The sequence below is a fragment of the Hyperolius riggenbachi genome, chromosome 9 (assembly GCF_040937935.1).
Source record: "Hyperolius riggenbachi isolate aHypRig1 chromosome 9, aHypRig1.pri, whole genome shotgun sequence".
Lineage (NCBI taxonomy): Eukaryota > Metazoa > Chordata > Amphibia > Anura > Hyperoliidae > Hyperolius > Hyperolius riggenbachi.
In genome coordinates, this window is record NC_090654.1 from 115,445,272 (window position 1) to 115,460,546 (window position 15,275).

Genomic DNA, 15,275 nt, shown 5'->3' on the forward strand with positions numbered 1-15,275 from the left:
CTGGCACGGCGTCTATAGACGCCGTTGCCAGTTCATTCAATAAAGTGAGGCCGGGACGTCCTGCTGCTAAAAGCGGGATGTTTCCCGGGACCTTATACAGCCTGCGACAGCGGACCCCGAATCCGGGATGCGTCCCGGGCAATCCGGGACGTCTGGTCACCGTAGGTAGGGGGGATCAGGTTACTTTTGCTTCAGGGTCACATTGGGGTTTGAAACGGTGTAATGAAAAATATTGCAACTTGAATGGACTGTGCTTAACTGCGCATAAACATTCTTTTGCATTTCCCGGCTGTCATTACTTGCAACTGCTGGTGCTTAGTTCCCTTCGGAGGAGTTATTAGTTGCCCACCAAGGGGGGGGGGGGTTATTACTTCCAGTGGGGTTAGTAGTCCACCAGGGGGGTTCTTTATTCACTCCGGGGGGGGGGGGGGTGAGGAGGGTTCTATGTGAGAATAGGGTTGGGTTGTATTTTCTGATACAAATACATTGAAATCAATGGTTAGGTTGCACTTTGTGATGGCTACAAGTATAAATTATTGCAACCGGTTGCAAAATATTATAAAATTGCAAACATTTTCACCATACTGGCCCTGTATAGCACTCCAGAAGAAACGACTTGAATGTTCTACCAACTGTCCTGTCAAGGGTTCATATTGTATATTGTATTTACCAGGGCTTATAGGTACCGAAATCTTCGCTATCTGCTAAAGGGAGCTTCCATCACAGGTATGCCTCCTTATTGACTGACAGCCATTTTCAACTTCTTATTGGCTGTCAGTCAATAACGGGGCATACTTGTGGTGGAATCCCAGTCTCCCCCATTGCATAATGACGCACTCTGGCCCACTGCTTGGAAAGAAAGAAAAGAAGTCCTAGACTGCGTTTACAGGGAACGCAATGGATCGGGAAAGCAGCGCTGAATGTTATCTGCATGTTGCGTGGCCTATAGTGAAGCAAACAATTAATGGAAAGTATGCTTTACTGACACCACTCAGGTTTTGCGGTAATGCACTACATGGACCTGTTGGGATGCTGCACACTGTTATACCGCATGACACTCTAAGTGTCGCATAAGTGGTGCATTGTAGTGTGGCAAGCCACGTTATAAAAGTGACTGTTACACTGCACTGCAATGCACCCTTGTTAACGTAGCCAGAACCCACCTGCATCATTTTTTTTCCCAGAATGTGAATACAGAGCTATTCATTGTGTACGCATCACATCTGCTCACAAGCGTAGAGTAAACGGCCATGGTCCTCCAGAGTGGTACATAATAAACATTTGTATATCTCTTTTCTCCTATCAGACTCCAGCCAGGATTCAAACCCTGGTCTCCTGTATCAAAGGTGGAGACCTTGGGGCTGGTTCACACGGATGTTTTAATGGCTATAGGTTTAAGTTCAAGTGATTATACAGCTGCCAGCACAAACGTTTACCATCCGTGCAAGCGTCCTGCTTGATCACGTTGTTTCCAGTCATGTTGTTTTTCCCTGGATGCTACACTGTCCCAGGATCAGCTAACCACAGCGTTTCTATGTTTCCCTGCATGGGTCAAAATGCGATGCTAAAATCAAATGATGGGAATTGCCGCCAGAAGTTCCAAATGCTGTTGTGTTTGCTTGCAGAAAAACTTGAAGTGAGACGCTGGGTGGCTGGTTCAGACGCCCTAGAGAACTAGCCCCAGTACATTGTATCCAGACTATACAGAAATGCTGTCAGTCCAGCATTGACCCCTTTTGTGTTATAGGGTGCCATTTTTAAAAAGCAATGTGTTAGTATTTTTTTTTCTATTATTACATGTCTGCTGCAGTTTATATTTAGCTTTTTAAAATGTTCAATCCTTTTTTTGTTATGTTTCTGTAGATTAAAAAGGCTTACAGACAGAAAGCCCTGACTTGCCATCCAGACAAAAACCCAGATAATCCTCGTGCTGGTAAGTACTTTTGTATACATTAGGGACAACGAAAGTTGCAAAGAGAAACAGACTGGGGTGGATTTATTAATACATTGGCTATCATTCATGAACAGGCTGTCGGTAAAGAGAATCAGTGCGGGAAAACACCGCTGGCGGATTTTTAGACTTCTGGGTGGGCATTCATAAAAAAGTATCCAGTTGTGGTAGCAGTGCGGAGATTTCCCGAACTAGGCAGGCAGTAGGCTTGCGGAGACACGGAAGCTGCCGAGTTGATACATTTCCCCGTGTTCCGCTCTGCTGCAGCTGCCTGGGAGGTCTGTGTTTCTCCATTCATTTACATTGGTATCGCCACATCAGAGGGAGCGGAACTTCCCGACCTCACACCGCTTGTGGTGATCTTTATAAATGAACATTTTGCTACATTTGTACCGATAATCACCGCACAAGGCGGTGATTTATCACTCTGCTCGGTAGTGTCATTTTTCCATGCGGAAAGAGGCTTTATGAATGCTGACTTTGCTAAGTGGTCGGTAAAGTCAGCTGTCTTAAGCATTTCCGCATGTGGAAATGCTTTATGAATGATAGCCATTGTGCTCTATTCACAATCATTTTCCACATGCGGAAATGCACTTGGGGCAAATTCCCAACTGAAATAACACCATGTCAACATTCACAAAATGTTATGGATTGTTTTCTCACTTGCGTAAAAAGTGCGGTAAAAACCCGCTTAAGTCGGGAATTCCAGCAAAGAAAAAGGAGGCGCATTATTTCTGACTTTACCTGTGTTTGCTTTTTATTTTTTTTTTATTTTTTTTATGCCACTTTTTTTCCGCATGGTTACTAAATAATTACGTATGTTTCCCCATTTTATTTTTTTTTTAATTTATTTTTTCTTTACGCATTGTTCCCGCATGCGGAAAAAATTTTGTGCATGTGGAAAAAATGCGGAAATTTTCACTGCTGGTAATATAGCTGTAAAAAATCTCTTAACGCATGTGTGATTGTGAATAGAGCCCAATGCAAAGTAAACTGAGGCAGGGTTCATACTTTACTGTTCTGCATTTGTTTTACCATTAGAACTTACAACCAATGTAAGTCAATAGGTTCATTTACACCTAATGTGTTTTGTTTTTTTCTGCATGTAGGAGAAAAACGTACAATGCGCAGCGTAATTTCGCAGGCTGGCCCATATGCAGTTCACTTTTTCTCCTGAATTTTCTATGTGATATTTTCACACCTTTATTAATAAAATGCCTTTTAAGCCACCCGCAAGCAAGAAAATACTTGGATAATTGTGACGGTACTTTTTCACCTACTACTTCTTCTTCCTCCTTTTTTTTTTTTTTTTTTTTTTTTGTCAATTGCAGGGTGCTTAAAAGTTATTTTAAACAGAAAAATAAAAATTATCTCCTAGGAGAAAACTTAGGTGAAAAAGTACATTACATATATGCAACTGTGTCTGTTTTCTCATTTACAATTATTTATCTGCTGTGAGGAAATGTTCACATTCTAACACACATACAGGTTGGTTCATCAGTAAGTAATGCACCGTCAGCGTGAGTTACTTGAAGGAGTGCTAGGTAATTGTAATAGGCACATGCTACTTATGGGCTTCTCTGTGTAGCGTGCGCTCTTAACGTATGCAAGCTAAACCTAATTGTTGTGTAACAGCATGTAGCGCGACCGCCAAAGTCCACTAGCATGGACACTACTACGTTATTGAACATATTAGCAGCCACGCTAGTGAACTATCGCAAACGCGCTTCATGCTATCATCCGACTGTTAGGTTTAGCTTGCATAGATTAAGAGCGCACGCTACGCAGAGAGGACCACGCGTAGCTTGCGCTCGTTACAATTACCGTGCACTCCTTCAAGTAATTTGCGCTGACGGGCGCGTTACTTATTGATGAATCAGCATGATAGGCCCATATGCAATTCACTTACTTTTCTCCTAGGAGATAATTTTTTCATATTCTAAAATAACTTTTTCAGCAATTGAAAAAGTACCAAAAAGTAGGTAAAAAAGTAATGTCAAAATAATCATAGTATTTTCTTGCTTGTTGGGTTGAAAGGCATTTTATTGATAAGAAGTGAAAATATCACCTAGCAAACAACGTAGCAGAAAAGGTGAATTGAATAAGGGTCCATAATGTAAGATGGTAAACACAGCACAGAACTAACATAAAACAAAGAAAGATTGGTATAAAGTCACTGAAATGCTATACACTTCACTGAAGCTAACTGGTTACCTGGTGGGTTGAAGGATAAATCTTCTTGTAATTGATTATTTGCAAATCGAATAAAGCAGAGAACCTTCTCCACCTCCCTGCTGCATACAGGGGAACTTTTCTGCATTCTTTTCCAAATAGAGCTCAGCACAATCTGATTGTGTCCACTGCAAGGGCAATCTTATACTGTGTTTCCCCGAAACTGTCTTGTATTAATTTTACCCCCAGAAGATATGCTAGGGCTTATTTTCGGGGAGGGCCTATAATTTTGAGGGGTGACACTATGCACTCCCCTGTAGTCAGATGTGTCCCAGTCCCCAGTGGCAGCCCCCAGCGCGTTCCCTCCTTCCCTGTGTTCCCTGAAGTCAGGTGTCCCGGTCCCCAGTGGCACCCCAGCCCAGTATAGCCGTTCCATTTCCTTTATTGTAAAGATTTAAATCAAATGTCAATACAGTAAAGCTGACATATTGGTAGTCCAAAACAAAGCACTTCAGGAGAGCAAAACTGATAATGATCTACATTATAACTGAATTATTAATGAGGTGGAAATATGAAGCTAATTTAATGCACTGTATCATAAATACACTTATCTATTTAAAGAAAATGGGATTGGAGAGTACATGTGCCAATGTTGGATGCCACACTTTGCATTTGACATATTTGAAATGGCTGTACAGGGATCCAACAGACAAGTCTCTGTCATGTGTTTTCCTGCTTAACATTGTTTTATGTCTGTTTCAGCTGAATTATTTCACCAGCTATCTCAGGCTTTGGAAGTTCTTACTGATGGAGCTGCCAGGGTAAGTGCATAATGAAAATAGACACTTCTATACTTTAGTAAGTGTCACAGGTCTCCTTTTTTGTGTGTGTCTGGAATCATCCTTATTTTTTTTTCTTATGTAGTGTTTGACTTTAAGGTATCAATGAGTTGATAATGTCCACCAAGCACTTCCTGATAAGGGAAACTGAAGGAATGTATTGGGTGGTCCAATAGTCTCCCTAGTGGCAAATTTATGAAAAATTTAAAGCAAACCTGGGAGGAAAAAAATACATACTTAAAGAAAACCCGAGGTGGGTTTGAAGAATATTATCTGCATACAGAGGCTGGATCTGCCTATACAGCCCAGCCTCTGTTGCTATCCCAAACCCCCCTAAGGTCCTCCTGCACTCTGCAATCCCTCATAATTCACAGCCACGCTGCTGACAAACAGCTTGTCAGAGCTGGCTGTGTTTATCTCTATAGTGTCAGTCTGCTGCTCTCCCCGCCTCCTGCAGAACTCCGGTCCCCGCCTGCATCCCTTCCCTCCCTGCTGATTAGAGGGAAGGGACGGGGGCAGGGACCTGAGCTATGCAGGAGGCGGGGGAGCAGCTGAGACTGACACTACAGATGTAAACACAGCCTCACAGCACGGCTGTGATTTATGAGGGATTGCAGAGTGCAGGGGGACATTAGTGGGGTTTGGGATAGCAACAGAGGCTGGGCTGTATAGGCAGATCCAGCCTCTGTATGCAGATAACATTCTTTAAACACACCCCGGGCTCTCTTTAAAGGGAACCTAAACTGAGAAGGATATGGATTTTTCCTTTTAAAATAATACTAGTTGCCTGGCTCTCCTGCTGATCCTGTGTCTCTAATCCTTTTTGCCACAGCCCCCAACAAGCATGCAGATCAATAGTAAAACTAATAGATATAAAAAGACACAAGGACACCGGGAGCCCGATATTGTGTATTATCGTTGCGTAAGCTGGTCTATTGCGGTAAATTCTACTCACAATTCTGGGTTGCTTTTGAAGGCAACCACCATCAGATCATGTGGAGAAATACCGTCTCCACTCGGCCTTGTCGGTCGCCGCTCCCGGGAGAAAAAATACCACTATATGACTACGGTGGTGTAACCCCACGTCGTGAGGTACTGTTTAGTATAAGACACTGTGGGAGGTGCCCCTATGTTTCAAATTAGTATGAAGGCTCAAGCACGTTATTTGACCTGAAGAAGCGACTTGTGGTCGCGAAACTTTAATAAATTGATTCTTACTACTCTAATTTGTATGAGTCTTCATACCAGGTAAGACGCACTACTCTTACCTTTGAATATTTGATGTTGTACTATATAATTTGAAACATAGGGGCGCCTCCCATAGTGTCTTATTCTATGCAGATCAATAGCTCTGACTGAAGTCAGACTGATTTAGCTGCATGCTTGTTTCAGGTTTGTGATTCAGCCACTGCTGCAACCAAAGAGATCAGCAGGACTGATAAGCAACTGGTATTGTTTAAAAGGAAACATCCATATCCCCCTCAGTTAAGGTTCCCTTTAAGTAGTGTGGACAAGTCGGGCAAAAAAGGCACTGGAAATTTGGTCGCACCATGGGCTTTAATGGGAACCTCAAATTATCATAAAGAGACGGACCTCAATTTATCATAAAAACGTTGTAATTCGTCCGCCAGCAATAGCTGGCAGTCAGATTATGTCTAACCACGGCGGCATGGAGGGGGAATAGCAATTAACGCTGTTGGGACTTTTGCAGGAGCAGGGTGAACCGTTTTTCGGCTTCATCCTGCATTCAGATTTCCCAGCACCTTAAAGGGAATGTCCAAGCAAAATAAAAAAAAAAATGAGTTTCACTTACCTGGGGCTTCTACCAGTTATGCAGCCATCCTGTGCCCTCCTAGTCACTCACTGTTGCTCCAGTCCCCCGCTGGCAGCTTGCCGACCTCGGAGGTCGGCGGGCCGCATTGCGTACATTTCTACGCATTTCCGCTAGTGCAGGAACATTAACACATACATTTCTACGCGTTAGTGGTTCAACGCGTAAAAATGTACGCATTGAACCCGTAACGCGTAAAAATGTATGTGTTAATGTTCCTGCACTAGCGGAAATGCGTAAAAATGTACGCAATGCGGCCCGCCGACCTCCGAGGTCGGCAAGATGCCAGCGGGGGACTGGAGCAACAGTGAGTGACTAGGAGGGCACAGGATGGCTGCATGGGGCTGGTTGAAGCCCCAGGTAAGTGAAACTCATTTTTTTATTTTGCTTGGACCTTCCCTTTAATTACATGACCACAGTGTTGCGCCTTTGGATGGTCCAGGGGCTCCCCATGTTATCCCTGGGTCCCTCTTTATTTGTGCTCCTGTCTATGTAGGAGCTTCTTCATACTGGGCACGTGTGGGCGCACCAAAGGCTAGGAAGAGACCACTATGGTATTAGTAAAGCTACTAAGCGGACATCAACAATTTGTATTGGTTAGGACATAGCTTCTTTTATTTCTTTTATTTATTTTAGTTTCGAGACTTCTTTAGGATGTAGACAAAGATGTTGTAAGCTGACACACCTTTTATTCATGGGATTTTTTAAGTAAAATAGCATATAAGCCAAAGATTCAGCAGTTTGTAGTGTGTCCACCACAGGGCCGGATTATACTTTTTACCGCCCAAGGACCACTATAACTTAGCTGCCCCCGGACTGACAGCATTTTAAAATAACCCCTAAACCCCCACCCAACAAGACAAGGATTATATCAGAGTTCCCCCCAACCCTGTCCTCAATGCCCACCAACAGTACATGTTTTGCAGGAAACCACAAACATGCACAGGTGGAGACATTAGTGTTGCAGCAGAGCTGATTTACTACCTCTGTGGATTTATACAATACATGCAGTGTTGGTGGGCCTTGAGGACAGGGTTGGGGAACACTGTATAATCTCTTCTGAGGACATTTATGCTGGGATTACACGATACTGTTTTTTTTTTTTTTTTTTTTTAAGAATCGTTCCGATAGATGCCTTCGATGATAAAATTCCGACATGTCCGATGTTCCGCTCGATTAGTTTCCGCTCGATTTTCTTATAGAAGTCAATGGAAAAAAGATAAGAGAATCGAGCAGAATATCGAATGGTTAATAGATTGTGCGCCGAATCAAACGCAAAAAACGTATCGTGTAATCCCAGCATTAGTAACATGATGGCAGGGATTAAATTGTAAGCTCCTTGGCGAGCGGCACATTCATTGAGTGACAGGCAGCTCCAAGATCAATGCCGGTGCCCGTTCATTGCCCCTTCATCCTCCGAGTGCCAGATCTGGCTGTTTGTAGCTGCCCAGCGCTATGTGCAAACTCTGTGTAGCAGAATGAATGTTTGGGAGGCTACTGCTGCCCACAGCCCGCCCCTTGCTTTCCTGGTGCCCTAGGCCATGCCCTTTATGGCCTTCCCTGAAATCCGGCCATGTCAATAAGATAGAAATACTTTTTTTTTTTCTTTATAAACGTTTGTTGTAATTTGTATGTAGCTTACCCTATGTGAATATTTTAGGTTTTCCTCCTGCCAGAATAATCATTAATAATCGTGTTGTGTACAGATGTTCCCCCATGTTGCCAGCCTTTAGCAATTAATTCACCCAGATCACTGTCTCCCGATGCCTATTGTTCACTGCAGGAGCTTCAAGAGAAATCGCACAGCATGAAGGTGCCGCATGTATTCTCCTCCCCTCATGTCTGTACAGTCATCTTTTCAAAAATACCACCCAGAACAATCTGTAAGGGCCCATTCACACTTGCGTTTGCAAAACATCAGCGATTTTTTTTTTTTTTTTTTTTTTTTTTTTTTTTTATTTCACGTTGAAAAATCACTGAACACAGCGGTGATTTTTCCGCGATCGCATTTAGCGCTTCTGTAGCACTGAAACGCTATCGCCGGGAAATCGCCTGAAAATGGTGCAGGCGATGCATTTCGCGTTTTTGGGTGATTTGCATCGATTAGCGCAAATCGCCCAAGTAAGAATGGGCCCATAGACTTTTATTACACTAGCTCTTTGAAAAGCGCTAGCGTTTGAGCATTTTGCCGGCGATTTCGGTGTGAATTGGCCCTAAAGCTTACTTTGAGTGACACTGTAGTGAATGCGAAGCTTTACAACTGAAATTGGCAGCGACTGCATTTGATTGGTTCAGTACTAAGCTCTGTACAAGATGCAACTAAATTTTGAATCAGGTTGGTCAAATTAGGCCCCGTTTACGCTTAATCAGTTGGTATGCGTTAGTGTGCATTAGTGCGCGTTGGTACACGTTTTTTTTCCATAGCAGTGCATTGGGAAGAAGATTTCAGTTAAAATGTGTTAAGTTGAACTGTGCCACAGGAAAACATGGGCATTACTTTGAAAATCAGTTTTCTTTCAGTTATAACGGAGAGCAACTGATAAGTGTTAGGGGCCTTAGCATTTTGTTAATCGTTTTATTTTGAGTCTTTGATTTATGGTATGTAGCACCTATTCATCTATTTTTAGGACATATAAAGCTTGGTGATTGGTCACACTGCAGCTGTCTCCAGTTGTGTGTAAATGACACTTTCCGCATGGGGAACAGCAGAGATAAGTCAGTTTCTGGTGACCATACAATATTTGTCATGCTGTAGGTGCACTGGAGAATGAATGCTCTGTGTGAGTGCAGTTGTCCTGGTATAGTTTGATATGGAAGTGTCCACTAGGCCTGAGCCCACAAAAAAAATGAATTTTCCTGTCTGTGGTTTCAATAAATGCCTATCAAATACAATCTGTCTGACATTGGTGATTCAACTCAAATCCAAACTGGATTGCTTAGAAGAAGGCTGTGTGTTTAATACAACCTGTAACTATCTAAATTGGCTCTGCTAATCATGTCTTCTTTAGGCGGCCTATGACAAACTCAGAAAAGCCAAGGAGGCTGCAGCCAAGAGGACACAGAAGCTTGATGACAAAAGAAAAAAGGTCAAACTCGGTAAGCTACTGCACACTTCTACATGATGTATCTCTAGCTGGAATGTTAACTCATTACTCTTCCCCTCAACATGTGCAGGATTGGTTTTCCTGGTTGTCAGATAATTGAGGAAGGTCATAGTTTTTGGTTCTGTGGAATTATTGTACACAGAATCTGAAGGGTACAGTTAGAATGAGAGTCACCAGGTCCTGCATCAATTTATACTTTTTGTATTAGTCTAAATGCACTTCTTCTACATAACTACAGTACTTAGAAAAAAGGCACTAGTCAAGATCTAGCCACTTGTCCTAGACTTTGTTGAACTTTTTAACTGCCTTTATGAGCTTCATATCCGGGCAGTTGTCGAATTGCACACGTAGGGTGGTATCGTACCTCGCCATTTCCTGTTTCATACACCTTGCGGCAGACTGCACTGACAGGGTGATTTGTCTAGCTTTTCACTATGGCGCTAATACTTAGCGCCGGTTAGTGAATCAAGCCCCATGGGTATTATGGCCAGTCTCCGAGACTAATGGCAACTGCAATGTGGAAGCAGCAATGGAGAGCAACACAACGCCTCAGTGTGAAAGGGCCTGAAGAGTTATATCCCAACTGACTCCAAAATGGAAGCTGCTAAATTCTCAAATGCATACAGGTGGTCTTAGTGTACATTCTAAGTATTACTCTTGGTACTGCAGGTTCATATTTAGAAATCTGCTTTATAGCTCTACATGTATCTCTACAGATGCAAGATTCCTTGTTAGTACAGTGATTGATACTCATGCCGTTTTTTTTATGTAAAACTGAATATGGATAAAGTGGGTTGTAAACTGTGCAGCTAATGTGCAAACTATTTCCATTCCCCACTCTTTTCACTACTTCTGTCACTATCTCCAGCCACCTATCCTCTTATGTAATGTAGGGAAAGGTAGCCTGGTCTCTGTTCTTCCTGCTTTGGGAATCACATGGTCACTTCTTAACCACTTCCCGACCGCCCAACACACAGAGGCGGCCGGGAAGTGGACCCCGCAAGGACCGCCGCATGCACATAGGCGGCGGTCCTTTTATGGGCATGGGTGGCGCGATTGCGTCATTCGTGCCGCGATCGGCCGCCGGGGACTGGCTCCGCCCACCTCGCGCTGTAACCCGCCGGCCGTTCGGAAGCGCCGGCGGGTTACTAGCACCCGGATCGCCGCATACAAAGTGTATAATACACTTTGTAATGTATACAAAGTGTATTATACAGGCTGCCTCCTGCCCTGGTGGTCCCAGTGTCCGAGGGACCACCAGGGCAGGCTGCAGCCACCCTAGTCTGCACCCAAGCACACTGATTTCCCCCCCCCCCCCCGCCCCCTGATCGCCCACAGCACCCCTCAGACCCCCCCCCGACCCCTGTTTGCACCCAATCACCCCCCCTAATCACCAATCAATCACTCCCTGTCACTATCTGTCAACGTTTTTTTTTTTTATTAGGTCCCTAACTGCACCCTGGGGACTCCTGATCACCCCCCCCCCCCCCCCTGTGTACTGTATGCATCTATCCCCCCCTGATCACCTGTCAATCACCCCCTGTCACTGCCACCCATCAATCAGCCCCTAACCTGCCCCTTGCGGGCAATCTGATCACCCACCCACACCAATAGATCGCCCGCAGATCCGACGTCAAATCGCCTCCTAAGTTGCAGTGTTTACATCTGTTCTCTACCCTAAACACCCACTAATTACCCATCAATCACCCCCTATCACCACCTGTCACTGTTACCCATCAGATCAGACCCTAATCTGCCCCTTGCGGGTACCCAATCACCCGCCTACACGCTCAGATTGCCCTCAGACCCCCTTATCAATTCGCCAGTGCAATTTACATCTGTGCTTCCCTGTAATAACCCACTGATCACCTGTCAATCACCCATCAATCACCCCCTGTCACTGCCACCCATCAATCAGCCCCTAACCTGCCCCTTGCGGGCAATCTGATCACCCACCCACACCAATAGATCGCCCGCAGATCCGACGTCAGATCACCTTCCAAGTGCAGTGTTTACATCTGTTCTCTACCCTAAACACCCACTAATTACCCATCAATCACCCCCTGTCACTGCTACCCATCAGATTAGACCCCTATCTGCCCCTTGCGGGCACTCAATCACCCGCCCACACCCTCAGACCCCAGCCCTGATCACCTCGCCAGTGCATTGCTTGCATCTATTCCCCCCTCTAATCACACCTTGAGACACCCATCAATCACCTCCTGTCACCCCCTAGCACACCTACCCATCAGATCAGGCCCCAATTTGCCCCGTGTGGGCTCCTGATCACTCGGCCAAACCCTCAGATCCCCCTCAGACCCCCTTCTGATCACCTCCCCATTGCATTGATTGCATCTATTTTCCCCTCTAACCACCCCCTGAGACACCCATCAATCACCTCCTGTCACCCCCCCTAGCACTCCTATCCATCAGATCAGGCCCAATACAACCTGTCATCTAAAAGGCCACCCTTCTTATGACCGGTTCCACAAAATTCGCCCCCTCATAGACCACCTGTCATCAAAATTTGCAGATGCTTATACCCCTAAACAGTCATTTTGAGACATTTGGTTTCCAGACTACTCACGGTTTTGGGCCCGTAAAATGCCAGGGCAGTATAGGAACCCCACAAACTGACCCCATTTTAGAAAAAAGACACCCCAAGGTATTCTGTTAGGTGTATGACGAGTTCATAGAAGATTTTATTTTTTGTCAAAAGTTAGCGGAAATTGATTTTTGTTTTTTTTTTCACAAAGTGTCATTTTTCACTAACTTGTGACAAAAAATAAAATCTTCTATGAACTCGCCATACACCTAACGGAATACCTTGGGGTGTCTTCTTTCTAGAATGGGGTCACTTGTGGGGTTCCTATACTGCCCTGGCATTTTAGGGGCCCTAAACCGTGAGGAGTAGTCTAGAAAACAAATGCCTCAAAATGACCTGTGAATAGGACGTTGGGCCCCTTAGCGCACCTAGGCTGCAAAAAAGTATCACACATGTGGTACCGCCGTACTCAGGAAAAGTAGTATAATGTGTTTTAGGGTGTATTTTTATACATACCTATGCTGGGTGGGAGAAATCTCTCTGTAAATGGACAATTGTGTGTAAAAAAAATCAAACAATTGTCATTTACAGAGATATTTCTCCCACCCAGCATGGGTATGTGTAAAAATACACCCCAAAACACATTATACTACTCCTGAGTACGGCGGTACCACGTGTGGCACTTTTTTACACCCTAAGTACGCTAAGGGGCCCAAAGTCCAATGAGTACCTTTAGGATTTCACAGGTCATTTTGCGACATTTGGTTTCAAGACTACTCCTCACGGTTTAGGGCCCCTAAAATGCCAGAGTAGTATAGGAACCCCACAAATGACCCCATTCTAGAAAGAAGATACCCAAAGGTATTCCGTTAGGAGTATGGTGAGTTCATAGAAGATTTTATTTTTTGTCACAAGTTAGCGGAAAATGACACTTTGTGAAAAAAACCAATTAAAATCAATTTCCGCTAACTTGTGACAAAAAAATAAAAACTTCTATGAACTCACCATACTCCTAAAGGAATACCTTGGGGTGTCTTCTTTCTAAAATGGGGTCATTAGTGGGGTTCCTATACTGCCCTGGCATTTTAGGGGCCCTAAACCGTGAGGAGTAGTCTTGAAACAAAAATGACCTGTGAAATCCTAAAGGTACTCATTGGACTTTGGGCCCCTTAGCGCAGTTAGGGTGCAAAAAAGTGCCACACATGTGGTATCGCCGTTCTCAGGAGAAGTAGTATAATGTGTTTTGGGGTGTATTTTTACACATACCCATGCTGAGTGGGAGAAATCTCTCTGTAAATGGACAATTTGTGTGTGTAAAAAAAAAAAAATTGTCATTTACAGAGATATTTCTCCCACCCAGCATGGGTATGTGTAAAAATACACCCTAAAACACATTATACTACTTCTCCTGAGTACGGCAATACCACATGTGTGGCACTTTTTTGCAGCCTAACTGCGCTAAGGGGCCCAAAGTCCAATGAGCACCTTTAGGCTTTACAGGGGTGCTTACAATTTAGCACCCCCCAAAATGTCAGGACAGTAAACACACCCCACAAATGACCCCATTTTGGAAAGTAGACACTTCAAAGTATTCAGAGAGGGGCATGGTGAGTCCGTGGCAGATTTCTTTTTTTTTTTTAATCACAAGTTAGCAGAAATGGAAACTTTTTTTTTTTTTTTTGTCACAAATTGTCATTTTCCGCTTACTTGTGACAAAAAATAATATATTCTATGAACTCACTATGCCTCTCAGTGAATACTTTGGGATGTCTTCTTTTCAAAATGGGGTCATTTGGGGGGTATTTATACTATCCTGGAATTCTAGCCCCTCATGAAACATGACAGGGGGTCAGAAAAGTCAGAGATGCTGGAAAATGGGAAAATTCACTTTTTGCACCATAGTTTGTAAACGCTATAACTTTTACCCAAACCAATAAATATACCAATAAATATAGGCTGAATGTTTTTGTTTTTTTTTATCAAAAACATGTTTGTCCACATTTTTTGCGCTGCATGTATACAGAAATTTTACTTTATTCGATAAATGTCAGCACAGAAAGTTAAAAAATCATTTTTTTGACAAAATTCATGTCTTTTGATGAATATAATAAAAAGTAAAAATCGCAGCAGCAATCAAATAGCACCAAAAGAAAGCTTTTAGTGACAAGAAAAGGAGCCAAAATTCATTTAGGTGGTAGGTTGTATGAGCGAGCAATAAACCGTGAAAGCTGCAGTGGTCTGAATGGAGAAAAAGGCTCTGGTCCTTAAGAGGGGGAAAGCCCACGGTCCTCAAGTGGTTAAGCTCTGTACACAAGCTAGATGAGCTTGACCGATAACGACCGCTTCTGCCAAGAATCCAGAACTTGTGCAGCTGCTCCCAGATCCTTTTTGGCCTAGCGATGGGCAAGAGCAAGGGTCCCCAAACTTTTTTGGTCACGGGCCAGGTTAACATACTTCATACTGCTGGGGGGTCGAAGACTTATACATGATGTAGAAAAACATTACATTGTACCTAGGTATTGTAGACCGCTCCTAGTAACATGTGCAGCCCTAATGTCTCCCATTTTAACCTTTTCTGGACCGGCCACCTACCCCCCCCCCCCCTCAAGGACCAGGCATTTTGCGCGGGAAGGGGGTGCGCGGTTGGGGGGGTCAGGCGGCCGGATCCCGTCTGTGGCTGCCTGGATTTGTGTCCCCCCCCCCATGGTGGCCTGGCCCCCCCCCTTCTGCCAGCAGCCTGTGCAGATAGTATGCCCCCCAACTAAGGAAGTGCAGTTATTATGTCACCAACGCAGCAAGTGCAGATATTGTGATCCTAACATAGCAAGTTATA

At 44.0% G+C, this 15,275-nt stretch overlaps 1 protein-coding gene across 1 annotated transcript in view; it reads left to right on the forward strand.

Moving 5' to 3' along the window:
* Window positions 1-15,275, forward strand: part of DNAJC17 (DnaJ heat shock protein family (Hsp40) member C17) — a 40,326-nt gene that overhangs the window by 1,816 nt on the left and 23,235 nt on the right. Inside the window, exons 2-4 of the mRNA XM_068251671.1 lie at window positions 1,864-1,933; window positions 4,886-4,944; window positions 9,802-9,889. Of these exons, the coding sequence (XP_068107772.1) occupies window positions 1,864-1,933; window positions 4,886-4,944; window positions 9,802-9,889 (217 nt within the window). The remainder of the gene's footprint in view (window positions 1-1,863; window positions 1,934-4,885; window positions 4,945-9,801; window positions 9,890-15,275) is intronic.